The following is a 26,670-nucleotide window of genomic DNA, read 5'->3' as shown; positions in this document are numbered from 1 at the left end:
GGGAGCTTGAACTCTTGCTATGAAGAAGAATTGCATTCTTCTTGCTATGTCATGTGTTGGGTAAGTTTCCTGTTTGGAGTGCTTAGGAGGGAAGAGAGAAGAAACTGAACTGATTCTTCAAACAGAAGACTCAGATGACACTGGAAAAAAACCATGAATGAGTAATTGACATAAGGATGTCAGAAAATCCTGTTGCTGGCAGCTGAAGAACTCTGTAGTGACACACTCCTTAGTTGTTCTTTTGATATCCTTACTGTTCTCCTTGATAATATACTTTGGGGGTTTTTGGCAAGACAGCTTTCTTAAGCAAGAGACTAGTCTTCATATTGCTTTATTGGGAAAGCAGAGTTTCCACTGGTTATGTACTCAGGAGTTATCCCCTGTTTTTTAATCAGACCTATTTTTTTAAAAAAAACTTAAGGATTACATGCTGCTGTCCGGGAGGATCCATTGTTTACCTCTAGAGGCTCTTTTGTAAGCCTCACTTGTATAGTTTCCAGATATTTTGTTTTGCGTGAAGGGAGTTGTCTCATGCAAAAAGCAAGTGTACAAATACACTGTAAATTTTGTACCAGAGCTGCTTCAAAAGCTCTTCAAGAGAGTCCAGAGATACATTGAAGTAATAAGGTGCTTCAGTAATGGAGTGGTTTTGGATGCATTAGCAATACCTTATCCCTTCCATTTGAGAGTGAGTTCCCTAGTGATTTAGAGGAGAAACACAGGAATATTTGGGAAAGTAAGCAGAAGCAATATAGCGTATAGATGTCAGAGCCTAAAGAATATTTTCTTCCAAAACTCTAAACTGAAGAGAGCTCCCCTGAGAAATAAAGAGCAGGTGCATTTCAGAGAATTAGGAAAGGAGATCAGATTTTCTTCTGAGAGTTCTGCCTTTGCACTTCTTTCCTCCCTGGTATGTCTTCGTTCATCAGAAGCATGCTAACCATTGGTAGGAACATATGTGATTTTCTTTTTGAAAACTGTTAGTAATGTCAACTGCTCATATAATCTTAATTTTAAAAAAAATCATAATTGAGATTTTAGAAGTTTTATTAACTTCAGGTTTTTTTAATTTACTGTCTTTCAGGTATTCTGTTTTACCTTAAGGTTTGTTCTGTAAAACTATTGTTATACTCAACAATAACACAGAATATTTTTTCACTGCCAGTCAAGGTTGTTGTATTTCTCCAAACTAGCTGTAGGACACTGTCCATATTAAATTACTGTGGTGATTACAAAAGTGCCCTACAAAAAGTGACAATGTATATTGCAAGAGTGTTCCATAATTTTTTCCTTTTTTCATGTATGCTGCTACTGATAAACTGACTACCTTGATAATATACCCTTTCATGCTAAGAGCTATTCATGCCATTAAAACATCTGCAAAGTTCCAGTACTGGGCTCTCCAGATAAGCACCTGTTATTTGCAGCTTCTTCTAGGAACACACCAAACCTGGAAGCTCTTTCAGGTAAATCTGGTAGTGATTCACAAGATCCGCTCTTTGTGTAGCTGATAGAACATAAATGTTATCTTGTTGTCTGCAGTGGCAATAAGAAAAATGTGAAGTGCAGTGGTCGGTGTCTGAAACCATATACCAATTGAAATAGTGAAAGCAGCGAGGACAGAACATCATACCTGGTTATCTGAATGCAGGTGCTCTATGCATACCTTCAGCAAATAACTGGTTTCCAAGTAACAGTGTATGCATCATGAGGTTTCTGGTAAACACAGTAAATCCCCTGTTGCTGGGTTTTATTGTAGTAAATGTTTTGGGTTTCTTCCCTCCTCTTGTTTCTTGATCTACTTTAGTTTGGCTTCAGCAAGAAAGCTTTGATGAAGAGGAGTACCAAGAGTCTAGATGTATTTACTTCATAGGGTCAAGTTGCAGAGTTTTGGGTTTTGATTGCCACTGGAAGTTTGATCATTTAAATGGGAAAGGGACCTATAAAAGTCATCTGGTCTTACTCCCTGCTCAATGCAAAACTAACTTAGATGAGGTTGCTCAGGTTTTTTTCCAGTTGAACACCTCCAAGGATGGAGGTTCTACAACTTCTCTGGGCACCTGTTTTGTGCTTGATCAGAACCTTGTTGAAAGTTTTATCTGAAAAATCTATTTGAAGCTGCAGCTCATCTCCATTGCCTCTTGTCCTATCACTGTGCATCTTTGAGCAGAGTCTGGCTCTGCCTTCTCTATAACCTCCAACTAGGTCACTGGTCCCAGCAGTAATAGCTTCCTCTCCTTAAGGCTGGACAAATGCAGTTGTCTCAGCCACCATTCATCTTCATAGCCATTTGTTGGACTTCCCTACTATGTGTTAATGTCTTTTTCAGGCAATCCTAAAGCTAGACAGAATCGTTCGGATGTGGTCCCACAAGTGCCAATTGAAAGGGAAGAATCACTTTGCTTGGTCTGCTGACTACACTTTTGCTAATGCAGCCCAGTATGTAGTTGTCTTTGCTGCAAGGGGGACAGTGCTGACTCCTGTTCAACTTGTTCCTCCTGTCTTTTCCTGCAGAGCTGTTTTCTGTCTGGTTGGCTCCCAGCCTGTATGGGGTTACTGCACCCAAGATGCCGGACTTGGCCTTTGTTGAACTTGAGGTTCTTGCCAGGCCATCTCTCCATTCAATTGGGGTCTCTGAATAACAGATCTCTCCTCTAGCATATAAGCCACTTCACCCAGTTCAGTATCCTCAGGAAGTTTGCTAAGGGGGCACTCTGTTCCATCATTCTGGTTATTAGTAAAGACAAACCTTACACCCAATATTCATCTGGAGAAACTCCATTAGAGACCAGTTGGACATGGTTTCTTTGGTTACAGCCCTTTGTGCCCAGCGGTCCAGCTGCTGTGTCACTTATTTTATAGTTCGCTTATTCAGTTCATGTGTTGCCAATTTAGGTCTAAGGACAGTTTGAGACAGTGCATTAGAAACTTGCTAAAGTCAAGGCAAACAGTGTCTAGTACTCTTCGTTCACTTACAGAGCTAATCATCTCACTACAGAAAACAGATTGAGCTACTTATTTTAAAGCCGTGCTGGACGGATGTGGCTTCTGGAAAGAAAATTTGTCTTCATAATCTTCCTGGGGACCCAGGAAAATGTATTTGATCTGTTCTGTGGTTCTGTGTATGTCCAGCTTGCCTAAGAGCTTTCTAAGTTGGTCTTTCACTTATGTGGGTAATGCTTCACGTCTGTGGTACTCTGCTACTAGGCTCAGACCTCATCAGGAGAAAATTAGATGAAGACAACATTGAGTATCTAAGCCTTTTCCATGTCCTTTGTCACTACGTCCCCTGCTAGTTGAGCAGCAGGCCTTAGTCTCCCTTTGGTTGCCAGCATATCTGTAGAAACTTTGTGTTACCCTTAACCCTCCCTCTCTAGTTTCAACTCCAGCTGAGCCTGGGCTTTTCTATTTTCATCCTGCCTGCTCAAGCAATGTTTCTATACTCCTACCAAGTGTTTATTTTCTTACCTCAACCTTCTGTGTATTTTTTTTTTTTTTCACAAAACCAACCAAACAAAAAAAGTCATCCAGAAATTCTGTGTTAAACCATGTAGATCTCTTGGCATACCTACTTTCCACATGGTGGATTGTTTTTGTGCTTTGAAGAGGTTGTTTTGATCCCTTTCCATGTTCAGTGAATGGACTGTATTATTATTAATACCTGAGTGCGTACAGTTTTTGTCTTTTTTTTTTTCAGGGTTCTGTAAAGGTAACATTTTACTTATTAAAAAATAAGTATAGTAGTAGATTATAGATGGGAATTAGCGTAAGCCCCAATCATTGGTGACCTAGATCTGCAAGTTTCATTAGCAGTGGCAATGAAATGAAACACTGGAGATCCTGATGTCTTGTTTCCTGGAAGATGCAAGTTACATTTTATGTGTTGGAGTCTCCCAACTGCTTCACTTTAGGACCAATGTTAAGGATATGCTAACCCACAAGGAGATTTCAGGTGTATGATTTTGCTGCATTCAGTTTCAAAAGAAGATACTTTTCTATGGCATCAGTTTCTTTAATCACGGAAACTTTGTAGCCTAAATGGTGTTCATGGAAGGGGAACCTGAGCAGAAGGTGGAGCCCTAGAAATAGGGTACAGTGAGTGACCTGGTTCCTTGCAATACTTTTTGCAGCCAGTGTGTCTTCTGCCATGTGGGTCATCAGTGATTCTTGCTTGTTTGTTGCAGTGTTTCAAGGTGCATACAAAAAACAGTCTGTAAGGATGTCAGCTTTTTTGGGTTTTATTTTTATGGATTTATGAAGAAAAGTGGAGAGAGGAAAAGCAATCTAATCTCTGTTGCAAGGTAACTGTCAGTGAAGCCTACATTTCGTCTCCAAGTGGATTCATGTGGCAAATTGGGCATAAACATGGAGAGAACTTGTTCATTAGGAACTCTGCAAGGATGTATTTTGAAAGCCAGGGAATAGGTGCCTGTTCCATCGGTCTCAAAAAAAAGACAACAGCTGTGATGGTGTTATGCTGTTTCCCGTAGCTGTCGTGATTATGAAGTGATATAATTAACTTTCTCAAAAGCTTCACAAAGAGAAAGCTTTTCAATGATGTATCCACTTTTGTAATCCCAAGAAGAGCTTTTTGTTCCTTTAGTCACTGTCTATCACTTCTGTCTCTTACAGTTTATTGAAATCCACTTTCTTAAGTTTTGCTGGCAACACTTAGCCCCTAAAGGCTTTGCCAATCATAAAAATTATGAAATTTCATAAATGTGTGTATGAAAATACTTTTTTTTTTTTCTTCTCCCTGTTGAGTCAATTCACTTGGGATTTTGGATAGAATGACTGAAAGACAAATCAGTTGCTTCACAAAGGTAATTAAGACAGTATGTGGTGTGGGAGGGGAGCAGGGGGGTGAACAGTTAGGGGTTCTTTCCTACTAATGAGCCGTTAATTAGTGAAGGGAGCTCAGCAAGTGTGTGGGCCTCTCAGGAATTACCTTTGAATGACATTTAAAACTGCTTTGGTTAAGAATGTATAATTGCAGGGGGGAGAGACTTTTTTTAAGTATTTTTCCTGTCAATATAGGCCAGCAGAATTTGATAAACTAGGGCAAAAATAGGCAAAAACATAAAATTGGCATTGCAAAGCTCTTCAACATTATTTTAAAATAAGCCAATGCGTAGCTGTGATACCTTGCTGAGGATTTTGGTAACAATTTTGGTTGCAGCAGTCCTCTCTGTTGAGAACAGTAAGCTCGCTACATGTAGCTCGTTAATTACAGAGCCAGAATGTTTGATACTTGCTACCAGTTCAAGCACTGTACCATGTGAATGTGTTCACATTATTTTTAGGACCAGTCTGGAATACTTGCTTTAATATTATTGTGGGAGTCAGCCTGAAGCTGGCTGGGTTAATATTCCTTGGGCGATGTAAACCAGCAATGGGGTATGTCTGTATCATGTTCTTTCGTGCATTTCAGAATATCTGTGGCATGTCCTATGCTCTGCATCCTTTACTCTTCTGCTGTCCAGGGTTATCCAGGATAAATTGACTGCATATGTGCAGACCGTTCGCAGCTGTTTAGGGTAGAAAGAAAATAGCTTTTACATGCTCTGAGGTTAGCCATTCATTCTTCAAGCTACATGCATCTGTGGTCCCAAAGGTGAATTTTTCTCTTCAGATTCAGGTAGCATTGCTTTAATCAATGTTCTTCTGTAGAAGATACCTAATGGATTAATTGTAAAATTTATCTTTTTTTTTTTTTCCTCATTTAAATCAAGAAATTTTTCCAATGCCAATGTGTCAATTAGAATGCAGCTGTGGAGTAGTATTTCTATTACTGCTTAATCAGAAAGATCTTATCCCTTGTCTTCTCATATGTCATTTTAAGGTAGCAAATAATAAATAGTAACCTAAAAATTGAGGCAAAGCATTTGTTAGAGACAAGCTAATGGATTGCCAGGGAGCTTCAATATACTATGATTGGAGTTTGCATGTAGAATGCAAGTTTATGGAGTGTACATCACAGATTTGCCTGGAATGAAGAAAAGAAAATAAAGTAACAGAAATTTAGATGATGTTTTAAATTGATTTGTTCTAAAGTTCAGAGTTCTTAACAGAATGAGAAGCTGATGCAGCAAAACCCCATTGTATTTTAGAAAGTTTTTATTTTCAAAATTCAAAGGTGTGATTCCTCAGAAAAAGAGGGAGGAGAGGCAGCAACACAAGACTGAATCTCAAATGGGTTTAATGTATGGAAAAAATGGCTTTGTATGCTACAGACAGCTGTGTCACAAAGTACCGTAGTTGTCTTGATAGTTAACAAAATCTTAACATCCTGCTGAAATACTAGGAGGTAATGTGAGGAAATGTGGCATCTCGATCATGGTCAAGGAAGAAAAAAAGTATTTGTAGCACAAGAAGGGTCTTAGTGATACTGGAAGTAGTATTGCTAAAAGCTCTAGATCTGAGGTTAGTAAGCCGGGGTGGTTTCATGCGTATTCATGTGTGTGTTAGTTCTGGCTGAGGTTGCAGGGGGCAGCATGACCATGTAATGCTAAAACTGGGAGAGTATTTAACTTGAACTGCTAATTGTTTTGTGTAGGTTTGCTGTATTTTTTAGGGAGTGTTGCTCTGCTGTTTACTTCTAATCATCATTGCCTTCATCATCAAATAAGGATGAGGCAAATCAAGCTGGCTGTGGTTCTATGCTTTCAAACTGAGGTTATTCAGTAGTACAAATAAGCAGCAGCACTAATATGAACAGTACAATTGAAATAGTGTTATCAGAGACTGGTTTGTTCACTTGTATTCCTTTAGGTTGTCTTTCAAGTGGTAAGTAAACCAGTATGTTTTGCTTCTCTTTGGGTGGACTGGGTGAGAATGACCCTACCTGTATTTTTCACCTTAGTATTTTGTTTGTCTAATTGTCACTATTACTGCTCTTTTTTGTTGTCTTGCTTTTTTTTTTTTTAAATCCAATGCTTCAGCTGTATAGTTTAAAGCTGTATGGATCCTGCACCTCAGGACTTGCAGAATTGTGATATTTCATTTATAAATGCTGATAAGAATATGCAAAATGCACATTTCTCCAATGCTGCACTTTTGTTGTGCCATCTGACTGCTATTTTATCTAAATTGGTTCTTAGGTATTTCTATCATGGAGGGCTTGTTTATACATGTTTATTATAGCCCTTATATCTGCATTTGAGCAGTTGGTTTCAGTAGTTCATACCTACTTTTAAAACAAGTTCCAGCCTGAAAGGTAAAACTCAACAGCCCTGTCTTTGCTTACAGTTCCCACCTTTCTGCAAAGAGATAGGTAACAATGTTTTGGAGCAGAAGAGTAAAAATGTATTCAGTATTGCAGGTTGATTGTATGGTTAATAAAAGGATAAGCAGCAAAAAGTGAGTAGGTGTTGAAGCTGAGCATTTCACTTGAAATGAGTTGGTATTTGTCTTGTTGAACAATAATACTGATTTGTATTAAAATATACCAAAATAGAAAGTGTCTTTTTTTTAAAGCAGTAGAATGTATGTAGGCAGCAAGTATGGCAAATTGTTATCAATTTACATGTTCAATCCAGATTATTCCAAGGTAGCATGTTCATGTGACATGGTAAATACAGTTTCTCATGAAAATGCTACTTTTGGTTTCTTCATCTTAAGATTATGCTTTGAAGGAGAGATTCTGAATTCTATGGCCACTCCTTCCACAGAATAACGTAAAAAGTTTTGGATACATTTTAGTTTTCATTGTTAGTCCAAGAATGAACAAAACGCACATGTGTATATATATGTTATGTGGAAAAAAAAAAATAATTCTGATTTCTTGTTCTGTGGTAGCCCTGTGTGTCAAGACTAGAATAAAGGGCACAGGAAAGACTGTGGAAGGTCATAAGGAGTAACAGGATAGTATGTTGTTTTCTGTAATGTTCCGTGTGGCTCACAAAACACAGTTCCTAATAAGCCTTCTGGTTGGACTTGACAATTTGTATGAAACGACACACAATTTCTTCTCTAATGCTATGCATCAAAATAATTTCAAAAATATTATAAGTGCAAAAATGGTATTTGATTTATCTTCAAATGCAGAGAGGAAAGTATTTAGAAATTATTTGCATTTCAAGGTTACATGTGTGATCTGTAATGTGAGGAATGGCATTAAAGAACACAACCTCCAAGATTTAAACTCTCTACAATGAGCACTTACGGTAATAGATTTTACGTGTAATAGCATAGCAGTGGCTGAAATAGGGAACAGGCCTTTTTCCGTAGTAAAAAGGGGCAGCAAACTATTCTGCAGTGTTAGCCTTATCAAAGCCTTGACAAGACCGAGATACCCTTTATTTTGTATTGCTGGATCACAGCTTTAGCTTATAGGTGCTGGCTTTCACACACAGCAACAGCTGCTTAACTTGCATTAATAATTTTGGAAATTGCCTTTGTATTTTAAGTGGTTTATTCCTTCTTCAAAGTGCATCTGTGTGGTGTTGCCAGATAATCAGAGCAGTTTGTAGATATGTGAAAGAAAGGAAGAGTTATCAGAACATGAGGTTTTTTCCTAAGCTGTACAAATTATACCTTTCTTTTTTCAGAGGAATTCTAGCTTCTTGTGTAAGAGAAGAAGCTTGGTAAAGGAAGTATCTATAAAGATTCAGAATTTTCAGTAGTTTCCTGGGGAGCTAAATTCATGGCTTTAAAAATGTGAAACAGCCTTTAAGGTAGGTTCACATTTCTGAGGATGTGGAGCAGTCTACTAAACGTTATTCATGAAGTAATACAGTTGTTCAGACACCTATTTACATCTTTGTAGGTATATGGACTGTGTTGCCTTTAAATGGGTGTTTAAGACAAGTAAACTGGTGCATTAAGGTCCTCAGTAGAGATTGCCCTTTTCCCTCCAGGCCAAGAGAAATAACTGAAAATTAGAAGTAGTTCAACTGAAAATAAATTATAGGTCTTACCTCTTGTGAATCTTTCTTTTTTTAGACATGCTTTGTCATTTTTTGAGCCCCGACTTAAACATTTCTATAAAAGAAAATTATCCATAAGTTTGTGCCCAGAGATTTAAGCTTTAAAATTGTGTTTGGGTGCATGATTCTGCTACTAATAGCTTTATGGAAAAAATGCAATGCATTGAATTGCACATTGTGTTAATGAGGTTTAATTTTCATCTCTGCAATGGACTTTTTGAATGAATATCTTGTGTCTTCTTATAGTAGTTCACAAGCTATTGAGGTTAACTTTCCCATTTTTTCTGGGAACGTTTGGTGCTGTGGTAACAGGCCATGGAGATAGATATCTTTGCAGCTATGAATCATTCCCAGTCATGCACAACAATCCTACAGGTCCTTTGCTTGTATGTTAAGTTCAGTTGTAGAAACCATTAGCTGTGAGGTTTTCTTCTGATTTGGAGTGTCAAATCAATATTATTTGGAGTTTCAAAGATACTGTTCTAAATTATGAATGTGTTTGGGTTTTTTTGTTCCCAACATTTTCATTGGCAAAAAGTTCTTCAATATTAATAATACATGTACCTACACCAAGTATTCCTGTCAGACACTTGAAATGGGAGTACATGACAGGATATGTGAAGGAAAAAACCTGTTGTGCTACCTCTTTTTAATATGGTGGTCTCTCTACCAAACTCTGTGCAGTTATAGCACTGTTTGGCTAAATCGCTATAAAATTGAACTGTCTATCAAGGCTAAAGAAATACGTTTACTTTTCTAATATATATATATAATATCCATATATCAGCTGAGTTAGATTTTTATCTCTGTTCTCATGGAAGGTAGTCACTGCAATTATTAAATCTATTTTTAGTAGCTTCTTTTGAGTGTTTAAAATTTCCCTGATTAAAGATACGGCTCTTGAGAGAAAAATAACAGAAAAAGGATTATTTTGGTAAGAATTTAAAAATTGCTCTGAAAATGTAAATATAGCTCAGAAGTGATCGTTAGTGTTCTGAACAAATACAGTTTTATCTCATAGTCTTGTAGTGAAAGGAGCTTACATTATTAACAAAAATCCTGCTTAATCAACAGGGATGGCAGCAGTTAGTCTAAATTATGAAAGTATTCAGGCACAGTCTGGAATCAAGTGGTGACAATTAAGAATTGAACTGCTCTCACTGAGAGGGTGAATAATGTTCTTTTTTTATTTTTCCCCACCGTTCTCTATTTACTGTTATCTCTCCCTGCCCTGAACTTTGTGGTTCATTATAGGGCTTCTGGGAATGCTGCCAGCGAGATGCTCCTGATGGATGGCTCTGAAGCCAAACTTCAGGGGCTCTTACAATGTCTGTCAGCCTCGGCGTTGCTGTCTCCTGGGATTGCTGTCAATTTGTATCATCCTACAGCAGGCTGTAAACCCGTCTGCTTCCTGTTGTCCATGAGTTTAATGCAGACCTCAGAGCAGCAGCAGATTAGCGGCATGCATAAAGGAAAAAAGTACTCGGGGACCGAAAGTCAGCTGCAGAGTCCTGTGGGGCTAGGACTTCAGGTAGTAACTTCAACATGTCAATCTGGATTAGGTGTGGGCTAGAGCTGGTTGCTAAACATAAAATGATTTTGTGGTAGAGGAGGAAGGTGGTTTAGTAGTGTGCCTTTAGGATTTCCCAGCAGGAGGAAAAGGTAAATGGAAAGTTCAGCAAGTGAAAATGAAGACTGTTCTTATTCACTGCCTTGAAGGTGTACTACTAATTAGAAATCATAATGCTCCAATAATAGATTTTCTGTATTCCTCAGATAGTTTGCTCTGCAAATCAGGACCTCTATTTCATTATGTGAATTAAAAAATAAAGATGTGAAGAACTAAAAAGACCTGGTTTTTTTTCCCTTTTCTTGTAGTTTTAAGATTATGCACAGTTAAATTGTTAAACTCCTCTGCAAGAAAGTGGTGTATAAAGTATGATAAACTTGGAAACAAACACTACTAAATCTATAGGCCTGTCTCTTCAGTTTTCAGTTAAAGAACTAACAGCACTAACTGATAAGAGTGGAATGTTGATAAATGGTTGACCTAAATCTCCTGAATAACCAGTGGGCTTGTAGTGGTTTAACCCCAGCTGGCAATGAAGTATCACACAGCTGCTCATTCGCTCCCCGTGTGTCAGGATGGAGGAGACAATCAAAAGAGTAAAAGTGAGAAAAGTCGTGGGTTGAGATAAAGACAGTTCAATAGGTAAAGCAAAAGCCACACATGCAATCAAAGCAAAACAAGAAATTAATTCACCACTTCCCATCAGCAGGCAGGTGTTCAGCCATCTCCAGGAAAGCAGGGCTTCATCATGCATAATGCATCCCCCTTCCTTCTTCTTCCCCAAGCTTTTAATGCTGAGCATTGATGTCATATGGTACGGAATATCCCTTTGGTCAGTTGGGGTCAGCTGTCCCAGCTGTGTCCCCTCCCAGCTTCTTGTGCACCCCCAGCCTGCTTGCTGGTGGGGTGGGGTGAGGAGCAGACAAGGCCTTTGCTCTGGGTAAGTGCGGCTCAACAATGGCTAAAACATCCCGATATTATCAACACCATTTTCGGCACAAATCCAAGACATAGATAGTCTTATACTAGATACCGTGAAAAAAATTAGCACTATCTCAGCCAAAAGTAGTACAGGACTTCATTAATTGAATGTGTGGAGTGGCAATTGAACAGCATCACAGTCAGCAGAAGACAAGTTGAAAATGTGTTTGTTTCCTGTTTGGAAAAGGGATATGAAGCCTGGCAGAGGTCTGCCAGGTTGGGAGTGAATGGAAGGGGGTTTGTTCAGGCATTTTGTTTGGTGTGCTGTGTGTCAGAGGAGGATAATACTGTCTTTTGGGCAGTGCTTTGAGGTCTTTCATTAGAAAGAATGAGTCAATGTCAGCTAATTTGTAGTTACTCAGAAGCAACTAATACTGGCTCCCAACAGAAGTGGCGAACTAATTTTTAACTTCAAGTGGGGATCAAAACTGGACCAGGAGTACTAGGTTTTCTTTACAAATTAAATTTTCCAGGAAAAACATGAGCAGTTTTATCTTCAGAAATATCCAGGAACCTGAGCTAATATATTCCTGCTTTATTTGACAGTATTTCTGAGGACCAGAAGAGTAAAAATAACACGTGCCACATCCTCTTTCCTCCCCCTGTATAAGCACAAATTTTACCTTTTTGAATGCAGTTCAATTCCTGACTTTGTCCCCTCAGTAATGTGTTCTGTAAGTGTATAACGCTTTCTGCATTCATTTGGTTTAGTCTATAGTTTTTGTCATTTTTCTAAAGTGTTAAATGATTGTGAGTAGGTTACAAACACACTTATCTAACTTGTGCGGTTTCACATTCAAGTATTTAGTATTTTAATATTCTACTGTATTTTTTGAAAATTTTTCTTTCATACTATTACATTCATAGTTTTACCTTCAGAGATTTTAGTAGTTTAAGTATTTAAAAAACACAAATATAAAAATACTGCCTTTATATTGGATAAAATTAGCAATGACCTGAGTTATTTCCACATGTACTTACATAGGTAATTTTCCTTTTTAATTGTTTGTTGCAAGGTGCTTTCGTCATTGAGTTTGTAGCTGTTTTGTGAGGTTGGTTGGAAAATATGTTTTTCTCACCAGTTACATTCTATGTCCTTCTGTAGGCCAGTGGAGTGCAAAGTTTGCATTTGAAAGTGAAAAAACTGTGAAGACTTTTTTTTTTTTTTTTTTTAGCCAGAATGTTTTTCAGAACATATGTTCAAGACCTGTTTTATAAGGTGTGTAGCTGACATTCAAAAATGATCTCCTCAAAAATATCTTGTTATCTGCCCGTGGGTATCAAGCACAGGCCTTGTGAAAGTTCAGAAAAACAGTGTAGCTTCTTAGCAATTTAAATAAGAATTTGTATTCCTTCATGTTAAGTATTAATGCTAGTAATATCATAAACCCTCTTGCATCTCGTGGGAGAGCAAGATTACTGAGTCAAAAGAATGTGTTTTCTTCCTTACAGGCATTATACCTTTATGAAAGCTTCAGCTGAAGTGTCTTTTGCATAGTTACTGACATTTCTTCAGGGAATATTTTTTTTTCCCCCTGAGCCTATCTACTTATGAAGGTTTTGGCACCCACAATTAAGAACATGATTATGAATGTATTTTGACAAGATAGAAATTTTCATGCTTCTAGTGGAAAACTTTTTTCAATTATCTCAGGTTTTGCGCAGCTTTTGGAGAAAGTGTTCATAGTCTCAGTATTTTTCTGCTACTGTTTAATATAAAAGGGCAATAGGATATACAGCTTAATTTCATTTTCACCTTCAATATATGAAGATTGAGGTCTTTGTTTCAGTATATGCAGCTTGCACCGTGTTTTTCCACAATAAGAGTTAAGAAAGCAATCAAAAATTTTATTCATGCTATAAAAAAGTTTTAATTTGCTTTTTCTGCACATAGCACAGTCTAGTAGAGGGTTTTATTGGTTAGTAAGCCCTGTGCTTTGATTTTGCAGTTAAATATTTGCATTGGAAGTTAAGGTATATTGTAGCGATTTACAAATGCAGCTACAGTTCCTGATGTATTTAAGTATATCTGCTCAATAACATAGCCTATTACCCGATTGCAGATAATATGCTTATCTATGTTACATGTAATTTATTCTATTAGATGAGATTTGTGTTACTAATATAAAATTGTATTAGAAAAAGCCATGTGGGTTTAAGAAATTGGTGTCTTATCTGTTTGGTATACTTAGACAATACAAACTGCTGAGCTTTCTGTGAAAATAATTTCACTGAGACTTACTGTGGAAATTCTTTCCAAGTATGGATGCTGATGCAGAGCTGTGTGCAGCAGTTAAAAAATTCCCACTTTCTAGAGGCTTACGTGGATTCTCTGTGTCAACAAGCATTATCTAAGGTTATAAACAGGGTAAGTAACTCTGTGGTCTTCAAGGGTATGATCAGAGGTTACTGAGACCTTGTGGGGCAGCTAAAGCCTTTGGAACTAAGATGAGTTTGCAAAGTCATCTGTGGTAGGAACATCGGATGTTGGCCAACAAAATTAATGTTGAGTTACATTGTCCTATATTGCCTAAAGCAATACTCCAGTTGTTATCGTTAATCCATAGCTACTGCTTCAGTTGTACACAAGTTACATCTAACCTAATACTTGCAACAAAACAGCATGTGCATACAAACAAAAACTATGCCAGTGCATTCACATGCTTAACTGACCTATTACTATAAATATAACTACTTACTACCAGCACCTCCCTATAGCAACACTATGGAAGTGTCATCCCATGCACCACCCAAGGAATGATGGGAAGGTATCAGCACTGATGGTTGCCATTGACTGTCACTCATCTGAAAGTAATCTGACTGATGCGGGCCAGGGTCCATATATATATATATATATATATATATATATATATATATATATATGTGTGTGTAGCTTCTCTTTGCAAAGACTGAAGGCAGTCCTCCCTGACTGCTCAACAGTCAACACCACCAGCATCTTCAAAGGAACCTCCCCAAGACTGGCCTGCTGCAACTTGTACATTACATAGCTTGCCTAATCAGATATTTTTTGGCAGACCGTGTAATTACACTTAATTTTGATTATGGACCTTACAGCTCAACTGTTAGTTTTGTTTCTCTACAGTCATCTTAAAACCACAGTTCAGACATTTGTGTCAGGCAGTTTAAATGCTGCAGGAAGGCTGTGCAGCCCTGCCTTGGATCTTCAGACCTGCATATAAGATTAGTCTCTTGTCCAATTACCAAGTGAGAAGCACTGGTACATATTTTGTACTATAACAGCTTGTGGGGTTTCAGCCTGTAGTGTAAGATGGAGCATATGTACTGCCCAGTGGCTTCTGTATGGGAAATATGAAAGGATTGGTATCTTCACTGAAAAGTGGTTAGTGATCCATAAATCAGAAGAAGTTGAAAATGGTTGCTGCAAATCTCACCTGCTTGCCATTTACAGTGATAGTTTGAGAGCTATTGACACTGTCTTGCTGCAGAAGTGTGCCATAGTTTTCGAAGCTGATCTTAATGCAAGCAGGCATACAGTTTGGCTGGTTTTTTTGAGGCCAATATTTGATATACGCTTTCCATAAATGTTAGAAAACTTGATGTTTGATGCTGGATTAATCTTTTGATAAATTGTAAATGGTGTCAAAGGCAAGTGTGCCCTGAAGGCTTGTTGCTTGTAGTCATGGTTCTAGTATAGGTCCAGGATGGGTCTCAGGCTCTTCCATAAATACAGATATCCTTGTATCACTGGATCCTTGTATCCAGCTGCTCTACTTGACATTATTTGGATGCTCTTTATGCTGCTAGCTTTTTTCTTGGTGTCTTTAATCAGCTCTGACTCCATAGCCATAAGCAGATTTTCTTTACAGCTGCAAGGATTAAACTAAATTTCCAGGAACATCAGTAGTATATATGTTTTGTGCCACTGCATCTCAGTGCAAGGACTAATTAATTCTTCAGATATCATTGTCAGTCTCTGGTCTCTGTCTGATTCCTTGACCTGTGTGTTCCTGTCAGTTCTCTACTGAAAACGTTCCTTTTCCTTTCCCGCCGTCTCTGTCAGCTGAGGAACCACAGATCCACTGAAAACATGAGGCTGGAAGGCACCTCAGTGGAGTGTCTGGTCCAAGCCCTGGCCCTGCTTAGACAGGTGCTGACTTTCTGACCAGGTTGCTCAGGGTGAAAACATTCGCATCCCAGACCAGAATCTGTATTGTCCTGTTCAAAAACTTGCAGGCTTATCTCTCTCAAAGCAAAAATAAGTTGTAAATTACGGATACCTCTCACCTGGGATAGAGCAGCAACTCTACCCCGCTTTTCACTTCTGCATTTTGAGATAAACGAACTCAGCCTGTTGCAGTGAACATGAGAGTGCTCTTCCATAAAACTGCGTATTGCGGTGATAGTTGCATTAAGAGTCATGCGTGTGTTGCTCTAATGAAATGATCTGGCTGATGCGGTGTCTCAGTTTTTATAGTCTGATATGGTGGAACTGAAGCAGTGTCAAGAAAAAATACAGAAGGAGATAAAAGACTGTAGCTAGTTGAGTTAGATACACTGAAACTGTTTTCTAAAACAGCAATACAAATGGAGGCAATTGCAAGCTTTACCTAATGAGAAAATTTTTAGCCAGGCAAGCCCTGTAAGTGACAGAAGGAATTACTTGTCTCTGTGTGAAACCTCTGAGCCTATGTGCTACTGGGCTGTGTGAGATTTAGGTGGCTAAACTGGGTTTTCATTTCTTTCTTGAGAGTGAATTTATGAATGTAAGTTATTCTTAAAGGTACAAAATTTACCTGTAACATTTCTGCCAGCATAATAGAAAATCAAATTGAGAGAGCCAATTTTGCTTTAAATATGAAAGTATGTTAAATCTGTAAATAGTGTTTATTTGTATATTTGTAGTACTGCTGGCAGCTGAAATGCATAGACTGAATTACATACAGTTCTTTTACTGCTCTTCTCCAGCTTTTGAACTGTATCGTTTAAAATCATAGATATGTTACCACTTTATTGCTGAAACTTTACATACCTTACTGGTTTGCTTTCTCTTTTTAGGTGTCTTGGCTTTTTAATCCAACAAGAAGTGAAATAACAAGTCTAGATAGCGGAAATATAGATGACATTTTAAGTAAGTATTTTGAATATTATTTTTTCTTTGTATGTTTACAGTCACTTACCTGTGCGAGTCTTGCAAAGCTATTAAGTGAATATGCATACCCTAGCTTTGAATATATGAATTGCAATTGACACAGAGCTATTAAGAGCCTATGATCAAAATTAGCTGTCTGAACTAGTGTATCACCCAACAAATTAACTTCATTGTAATCTCAACGAGGATTTTTTTTTGAATCTGAGGATTGAAGTGTCTGAGAAAAATAGCTGGTATCTTGTTTGCAGATAGGAGTGCTTGAATGCATAAGCAGAACCTGTCAAGGCAGCATCTTAGAAGTTCCCCTCAAAACAGCAGCAACTGAAACCCATGGTGATGGGCCTTAAGTATCTTGCTTGTTCTGCTGTGCTTTTCCTCAGGTTAAGCATTGTCCTGATTCTGGTGGCTTATAGAAAGGAGACCTCTAAATGAAACAGATGTGTATTCCTTGTTTGAAACCTTTTCTCCTGAAAAGTACGCAGTTTGCCAGTATCTGGTTATATTCATATGAAACAATGTAATAACTTTTTTCTAATATATGGAGAAAAAAATCTTTATGCTCTTTTATTTGTCTCTACTAGAATCTGCCTACTATTGCAGGATTGCTTTGTGTAGTAAATGTATGATGAGGGATATGAAACCTGTTTGTAAATAACTTGTATACAGTGGAAAATGTAAAATCCTTCTGTAAAACGTTATTCATAAAAGGAAATATATGCAAAGTGTAAGTACTTTTTAAATTTATCCGATTACTTTCAATGAATACTTTATGCCTTGGAGGTAACTCTATATTTCTCTATGCTTATTAATTTCCTGTTTACCACTTGCATTCTTTGCTGATAATGAAAATCTTAATGCCATAATTTTAATCAAAACTGTACTTTTTCCCAGCTTTCTCAAGAGTTGTATTTTTCTTGATGTTGTCTTTTCCAGGCTTCCAGCATCTTTGCGCATAACTGCTTCGTAACTTTGTCAATAGTGCAAATTTGTCTTGCAAACTTCTGCTTTATAAAGCTGCAGCTGATACTCTATAGTTCCAGTATTTATTTCAAGTTTTTTTCAATGTCTAGGCCACTACTATTAATAAAAATGAATTTACAGCATGGTTGTTATACTGTGTAAATATCACGATTTAATTTTTTGGGCAAGAGATTTGTCTTCATGGTTTTGATTTATTTTCCTTTTTTTTTTTTTTTTTTGTATGTGAAAAATAATATACAGGAGCATGATTTTACTACCTCATCATATGTATCCCTATAGTATTGCATTTTTTGTATTATTGTCCCGTAGCATTTTTCTTTTTTGGGGACTAAAGATTTCTCTGCTACCTTTTTGCCTTAGTATCCAGGTTCTTAGCAAATAAGGCAGGTAAGGACTAACCAGAGCAAGTTGCATAGGCAGACTGCATGTTGGTCATTCTTCTAACCCAAATAGCTAACACTTCAGCTTTTAACTGTTTTTAACACTTATGAAAAATCTAGCTAATGCTTAAAAGATATGCTAGAGTGCAACTTCTGGCTTTGAGTGCCTTAATTTTAAATCCAGAATTACTTTTTGTCTCATGCGTTACTTAATTACTACTTTGATGTCTTAATACCTTAAGTATTGACATTTTTTCTGTCTGATATATCAATAAAGTCAATAAAATTATTGACTGAAGGTTTCTTTTGTCACTTTCCCATTTAATATAGATTAAATTTCAGATAAGATTTATCCTGGCAGTTTTCTAGCAATTAGACTAAGTTGTATGCGGAATAATCTAAAATATTTGCTTTTATAATTGTGGTGTGTATTTTTATAATCTCAGATAAAAGCACTAAGAGGTTTGCTTCACAATGTGACATTGGGTTTTTTCTTTTTCTTTCCTCTCAGACAATGCAGATGTTGCTTTAGTTAATTTTTATGCTGATTGGTAAGTTATACAAGTTGGGTTTTTTTCCTATGTTTAAACTTCTCTCTTCTGAAAACTCATGTTTGGCTATAGTTTTGTAATTGAAAATACAGTCCTATGTTGCTTTCAAACTAGTTGGTTTTTTATGTCCTGATTACTTCCTCTTTTGCTGTTCTGCCATCTTTTCTTCCATTCAGGGCTCCTATCAGAAAAAAAAGGCTTCTGTAGTAGTATGGTATAGCATGCTATGTAATTGATTTTTTTTTTCCCTCTTAGACAGTTTTCATTAACTTTTTGCTCCTTATCATACTATAGTCCAAAATATTCCATTTTTCTGTTTTATTCTATGTTGGTCCCATGCTTGTGTGCTAAAAAGAAGGCAGCTTGAATTTACACTAAAAATCAATTCCTCCTCTAATCTAGAAGACCTTCCAAGTGGAGAACTAGAGAAATTATAATTGAGGGATGAAATCTGAGCATCCAGAAAAGGAAAGAATTTGGGGCCAGATGGGTTAGACATTATGAAAAACATACTGAAAGGGAACAGTTTACCTGAAAAAAAATTGTTTTTTAAAAACTTGCATACAGATTCATTGTTAGAATTAATTTCAGCACCATACACTTTTTTTTTTAAATTGTGTAAGAAGTAATTTTAAATGTTCTTTTCTGCTCCACCCTTAATATTTTTAAAAGAATCTTTAGCGAGGACGAAACCAGAAAAAGTGTTCAGAGAAAGTAAAATTTAACATGTAAATTAATATAGAAAAAGAGGTTAGAAGTAAAGCAATATATAAACCAAAGTACTGCACTTCAAATATTCCTCTCCCTGCTGTTTTGCTTTGTGAGCATAAAGCATTGGCCTTCAGACTCAAAGGTTATGTAGGTGATTAGACTTCTGATTCCTTTCACCTCCTTCACATCCCACTGTACGTCTAAGTCTGTAGGTTTGTATGGCCTAGAAATAGAAAGCATACAGAGCTTTACATGAAAAATTTACAGTTTGCCTTTACTGATAATTCATTCAACTAGTAGTAGGGTAATTTGAATTGTTTTGTAAAAGTGATTTTGAAAAATTCATACCCAGTCTTTTCATGCAGAAGTTCTCAAAGATGTTTTTAATGCCTTCATTTAAACTTTGCATAGAGATTATGCCAATCGAAACCAGTTTAATAACCTTTGTATATACCTCTGTCATTTTATAGACAATTGTTATGTTCAATTAGTTTGCATCTGTTCATTTGCTACCACAGACTAAATTGAGGCACATTTGAAACTGTAGAATTTTTCTTTAGAGAGATTGCATTTGTTTACCAAGTAAGCTGTTTGTTTGAAATGTCTTTCTTTATAACAATAGTACAACTAAATAACTAGTTAAGAAAGAAACTAGGTCTAATCTCTTACCTGTTCTGTATAAAATTATGCCGCAAAGGCTGTCTTTTGAAATAAGTAAATAAATGAAACTTCAGATAGTTATTTTCAGTCTGTGATCTGCAGATAGCTGGTGGATCATGGGCTACTTCAAAAGGTTTTAATAAAGATAACCAAGGAATGCAAACCTTGGAGAGTAAATTTAATACACTGAAATTTGGGGTCTGTATTGCAATTGAAAAATCATTTTTGGATTTTCCATAAGATGTACTGCAGGAGGGTAAAAAACTATGTTCTGATACTTCTGTGATAAGGGGAGTATACTGGTATTTTAAAACTTAATATAATAAGGTAACAAGCATCCTGTTTTAGGGCCTTATTGCCATAGCTCACTCTGCAAATCCCCACTGTTATCAGATCCTCTGTAGAATAGATTTGCTTTGAATTTAAAGACTTGCATGTGCTTGCAAGTTGGTTCGCATTATAGCAAGCCATAATTTTAAAACATCACAGCCTTAATTATGATCATTACAGGTAGGCATTCAGTAATAACCTCTCAACCTAGCATGCTGCCAGCCTCTGATGTAACTTGACCTTTGAATGAGAACAGAACAGTTTTGCTGATGTAGATACTCTGCTGTGAGAAGAGAAGAACGAGGAATGAGGAATGTAACATAACATGCTGCATAAATGGGTAGCATACAGTTGTCCTGCCCAGAGCAGGTTTCTTTCAGAAAATGGCTTTAAGCCCTGTTTGTATTTTGAGAGCAAAACTTGCCTCTTCACTTGAGTGTGTAGATGTAACAGCATCCCCAGGCTATCGCTGCTAAGTTTAAGCAGGGCTTCAGTGCGGGCTGTTTTATTGCAAGTCTGCTCCATGAGGTCTCATTCTGTCAACTTCCACAGTGCTGTTTTATGTCTTGAATTTAAAATTCTGCTCTGTGTTAAGAAGAACAGATTATAAATTTTTTATATATATATATTAACACTAGTGCGTAGGTCCATTATTACCCTAAACTCCCCAAAGCCACCAAGGCATCTTTCCAATGCTCCAGCCTTTTCCATGGGCAGAAAGAGAGAATTTGCTTCAGAATCTGACATGACTAGACAAAGGGACCCATGGGATTCTCTTTGTTCATAGTGATGTAATAGCAGTCTGTTAAAATTCTACCAAACTTGAGCAATAATATAATAAGCAATACTTATAACTTCTATTTTTGACTGTTAGAAAGTTATCTCTGTGGTATTTTTTGAAGTTGATGGTGAGTAGTTGAATCTCAACAATTCAAGTAACATCTCTTACTGTATTTTTAAAATTACTTGCCCAGGGATAACTGAGGTAGAAAAAATGAAGAGCAGACTTCATGAATAGAATATATTTCCTGAAGACTTTTAATGGATTAATAATGTTTCCTAAGCAGATAAAGCAGGGAGGCATGGGGGATAAAGCAGATAAATCTAGAATGATTTCCCCCCACCCCAACCTGAATTATTTAAGTTACTTTTGAACCTATTTTTACCTAGTTAGTTACTGGGATGATTACCAATAGATGTGCTTTTCCAGTAGCTTTTCTTTCTTTGTTTTCATTTTTTTTCAAATATTGACATATTCCCAGAGTCATCAAGTAAAACATTTCAAATTAATATTTTGAAGTTATGATTTTGTGTTCTATCCACAGGTGCCGCTTCAGCCAAATGCTGCATCCTATTTTTGAGGAAGCTTCTAACGTAATTAAGGAAGAATATCCAGATAAGAATCAAGTGGTGTTTGCTAGAGTAGACTGCGATCAGCATTGTAAGTAAACCCCAATTTAGATTTTTCCATGCTATCCTGCCAGTAAATTACTCATTGCATCAAACAATATATTAGACAGCAATCTGAGATGGAGCCGTACCTGCCTCATCATTTAGCCCAGAGTTGCTTGTATACATCAGTGAACCTCTTTTTGCAAATTTGTAAGGGCATTCTCCAGTGTTTCTTTCTCATTGCATCCATAAACATACATTTATATGAGTTCAGCCTCTCTCATTTAATGGGGAAAAAAAGGACTGGGATTATAAATTGAATTGGCTTATTGAGGTGTCAGAGAAACACTAGTGCAACAAATGGTGCAGGTCTTCACTACCAAGAAGAGGAAGAGGTAACTTTCCATTGTCAGCATCAAGAATATGTTCTGCTCAGGTCTTCCTTCCAACTAGGAGTCATGGTGGACTCTAAGTTGCCTTTCACATAGCCAGGAGGAGATCAGAGCTTTTCTGCTTTGTTATTTGTACACACACTAACAAATGGTTACCTGTTGGGTTTTCCCCACATCTGTAAATACATGAAAATGATATGCCAAACCTTACTCATTTTATGCTGGTATTAATCCCAAACGTTGCTTTTTAATCCCATAATAAGTAAAATGTAAGGAACATCTGCTGCATATTGAAAGACAAATGGATAGCACTGAGGTTTTTGTTACAGTGCTTTTTGTAGTATAGTATCAGCTGTATCGTTTTATGCTTCTCAGAGTTTTACAGCATTCACAGGTATAATTTCTTGCAGTGACTTGCGATTTCCAAAGAGTACTAACAGCAGGAATTCAGTTCTAATCAATACTGATTATAATATTTGGGCTTTACGAAATTGTAAGCAGCACTGCAGCTGAGGAATCACTGCACAGAGTTATTAGTTTATATCTGCAGCATATTCCTGACACTTACATTGACCCAATAGTTGTGTCTATCTAAAGAGAGAACTTTATAGGACAGGAAAATGCGTATCTATGAAAATTATTTGATTTCATTTACTTTTTTCTTTCCCCTTTTGACAATCTAACTTTTTTGATGTTAGAGAGGATTTTTCCATATAATGAGAATTCTCGGCTTGAAGTGTCTTGGTTCTTACTTGCAGATTTAAAAGTCAGTAAGTCAGTCTTCCACTGGCACCATTGTGTGCTCTGTTTTGTATACATGCATGTAGTTGCCCAACAGTACGAGAGCCTATCTTGTGATCTTGAAAGAGATCTCAAGCATTAAAAAAACCCCCACAAACCACCAAACTTTCATGGGAGCAAACAGAATCCACTCAGTATCTGAAATGTAAAATAAGCTGATTCTTCAAACTGGTGGGAGTGGCCAAGGAAATTCTGATTTGTCTTTTCCCAAAGATCAGTAAGACCAGTTCGTGACCACAGGAAACGTAAATGCCTCTGGGCTTAAATCTTTGAATCACTGGCATATGGGAACCCCTTTATAGCCTCAGCTGGAAAAGAGGTGCAACAGTATTCACCTAAGGCGGCTGCATGCTTCAAAGCTGCTCAGGTACCCTCCTGTGTTGGAGTGGTAGTTACGTCTTGATACATATGTCTTGATACAAACTTGATACAAAGTTTGAATGTTGGTGTTTTTGAAGAGCGGTTACATTAGGCACATGGCTGTAGAATCTCCTCCTCTGAGCAGATCTAGTGGCTTGAATACAGTGTAGAACAGTGCAGTTCTGTAACTGCCTGGAGCATTTCCAGAGCAGCGGCAGAATGAAGAGACCTGGCTGTATGTAATGTGCTACATTAGATATTTTTTAGTCTCCCTAACTTACAAGTCCAATAGCATTTTTTCTTTCTCATTATAATGTTGTCTCTGTTAAGTGAATGATTTCCTACCTCCTTCCTGAGTAGCCGTTTCCAGTATCACAGATTTTTGGGGGGTTTGTGAGGGTTTGGTTTTGGCCGGGGGTGTGTGGTTGTGTTTTTGTGTTTTCAGGTTTTTTGGACCTGGAATACCCTCCCAGATCTCAAATACTTAACTACATTTTCAGCTTCTTTTTTTCACACTTGGTATTCTCTTCTACTTGCAATCATCCATCTGTATGGTGTGTCTGGGAGATCTTAACCAAAAGCATAGCATTAAGTACTCGTAATTTCCATCCCTAGAAGTCAATTTTCAAGTAAGGCAATGAAATCCTTTGGAGGAGTATATTGAAGGCAAAGCCTGACAGGCAGTCTTTGCTGGATTTTTCTAATTGAGTTTTTTGTCTTTCTTTGTTCTGAGATCTACTGCAGGATCTAGACAAATAAATAGCAAGTGTTATGATTAGGTTTGTATCAGCTTATTAAGCCAGTCACTCTACATACTTGAAATTACTTTTACTTATACTTTTGTATATATTCTAACACTTTCATCAGTAATAGTTTTTCAAATAACCTTGAATCAGTTGGGGAGAAGGGGAGAATTAAGGACATTCGTACTTCCAGTTTACTACAACCTTTTATGGTTGTCCTTAAGTATTATCTCAGTGTTTAACAGTTTGGTTGGCTCATCTTTTCATTGAGTTAAGATATTGACAATGAAACTTTCTGTAAAGTTCTCACAAAATACTGTAGTAAGTCTGTACTCAACATCAGCCTGTGATGTTGAGTTTTATTGTTAAGGTTTGCATTAACAACTGAAGTCCTTATTTTGTTTGCTGTAGCTTTAGTTGCTTGGGTAATTCAGAGAGTCTTTGGGCTGCTGGATACCCAGTGTTTAGAGATGTTCTTGTCTTAGCCGTTATGCCTAAAAACAGTGATGTGTTGTTGTCCCATCCCGTATCCTCCCCCCCCTCCCCTCCCCAAGTATTTGAAACACCTTAGAAGCTTATTGCTTAATCTTCTCATGTGCTCATTGAATTGAGCTCATGAGAGCTTGTTACAGAGAGCTAAGGCCTGGATGGAGGAGAAGATGTTACAGCAGAGATTGTCTTCCTTCCCCTGGGAGTAGGTGTAGTGGGCTAAGTAGTATGAGGCAGCCAGGTGTTTTGGTCTTTGTTTTTATTACTGGAATACTATGAGTTCTCTGTACTTACTATTTGTGTCCTTAACTTAAGAGGATGATGAGCATGACTAGTGCTGCAGAAGCTGTAAAATGTGAGAACTAAAAATAAAATCCTGTGACAGACCAAGTCTTTTTTCCCCAATTTGCATTGCCTTTTTGAATTAGAATAGTAAAGCTGCATAGGTCATTCCTGGTTCCTAGTGTTTATTTACTGGGTTGTAAGCAATGGTATGTTTTATGGCACATAGTTGTTGTGTATGTCCTAAAGTTTTAAGTATTTTAACTTTGATTTTGATGGATGTAATAGCAGCTTTATAGTAAGAGGGTGAATATTACTCAGTTATCCAGCTTGGGCCTGCTGTAATAGTTTACTAAATGCTGGAGTCAAGATTGTTATTGTCTCTCCCCACCCCCCATTTGACCTTTATATTTTTGCTTGTGTTTACATATTATAGCAACACTAGAATGTTTTTGCCAATATTTTGGGGTTTATTATGCCTGCAGATTTCATACCACTAGTAGTTCACTATTAGGATGATGTTCTAGAGATGGTGGATTATTTGCACTACAAATGATCTGCTTCTTTTTGAAGGCAAGTCTCTGTAGGGAGTCCAAATAGCTGATTTCAGGCCACTCAAAAACAGCTTTCAGAATGGTCAGCCAGGCATAGATACTTTCCATTTAATGTACTATTATTGAAGCACACTGCAGGGCCCAACAGCTCACGCCAGCTTCTGAGGGTAAAGCAAATTAAAGAGAATTATTGATGCACCGCCAAATGTTTGATTCCTAATGACAAAACCATCATTCTGTCTGCTCTTATAGCCAATATAAAGATGTTTTTCTGGGAAATGATAGGCCCCAATGTGATGAAATACAAAATCTAAACATTAAAACTATATCAAACCTCCATATGTGTTACATTTTATACCAATTTATAATATTGTGGAAGATATTTATAACTGAAATGTGTAAGTTAAGTCATCCAGCTATTTTTAAGCTGATGTGGAACACACACTACAGATAAATCTGATGAAGCAGGTACTTCTTCAGTTTCCAAGACCTTATCCTTTTATAGCTTAGAAATCTCCAAGTTCCGCTACATTGTTTGCTGTTGAAATCGTTAGTGGTTTTGGTGTGTTTGATTTAGTAACTCACTTACCTTAAAATTTATGCACCTCTATTCTGTAATACCTAATAAAAGTGACCTTCTATATAAAATTATAGAAGATCCTTCTGCATATACATTATTAGGAAGGTTTTAGTTTGGGTGTTTTTTTGCTTGCTTGTGGGTTTTTTTTATCCTTTGTGTTAAGCCTCAATGTTGGAAGCTCACTTGGTACCATGGATTTTCCGTGTTTATGTGCTTCTATACTGCAATACTCAGTCACAGAGAACTCGTGTTTCTGGAGGAGAGTTGGTTTTGAACAGTTTCTGTGAATTCAATATTAGGAATTATGGTACAGACTTCTTATAAACTAAAGTATATATTGTGGTTTTAATTCTACTACACCAGTATTTCCTTTGGTGGTGGAGTAATAAAAAATAGCAGTGGGTTTTAATAAATCTTTGTGTTTCCAAACAGAAAACAACTTCTCACTGGTGGGGTGTTGATAAGTGCTTTGCTAGACAGACTGATTAGGGGGCTATTGGTTTTTCTTGGAAAATGGCCATGAGTGGTACTCACATTCACTACTTGAGCTGCTGATCTCTCTGGGTCTGGCTATTCCTGTAATGTCTGCTAATGTTAGTGTTCAGAGAGTTACTTAAATTGTATTGCTGCTGTGTCTTTGGTAAGCAAAATAACTCAGTACGGTAACAAATTTGGAGGTTCATAAATGAACTATAAATGAAACTATAAACAAAAATGAGGATTTCATTGCATTCGTGCCACTTTGCCTGGAAAAAAAACACTGGTCTGAAAGTTATTTGGCTAAAATAAAAAGTGGAAGTGATTCAGAGAGGTGGTTGATGGCTCTCCTCAGGAGAGCCATTTTGTTAGCCTGTC

General features: G+C 37.1%; 1 protein-coding gene across 1 annotated transcript in view; it reads left to right on the top strand.

Annotated features, from left to right (window-relative positions):
• Positions 1-26,670, top strand: part of ERP44 (endoplasmic reticulum protein 44) — a 55,282-nt gene that overhangs the window by 4,560 nt on the left and 24,052 nt on the right. Inside the window, exons 2-4 of the mRNA XM_037382271.1 lie at positions 16,516-16,588; positions 18,482-18,521; positions 21,548-21,663. Coding sequence (XP_037238168.1) covers positions 16,516-16,588; positions 18,482-18,521; positions 21,548-21,663 — 229 coding nt within the window. The remainder of the gene's footprint in view (positions 1-16,515; positions 16,589-18,481; positions 18,522-21,547; positions 21,664-26,670) is intronic.

This window comes from Falco rusticolus, chromosome 3 (assembly GCF_015220075.1).
Source record: "Falco rusticolus isolate bFalRus1 chromosome 3, bFalRus1.pri, whole genome shotgun sequence".
Classification (NCBI taxonomy): domain Eukaryota; kingdom Metazoa; phylum Chordata; class Aves; order Falconiformes; family Falconidae; genus Falco; species Falco rusticolus.
This window is presented reverse-complemented; position numbering and strand designations above follow the sequence as displayed.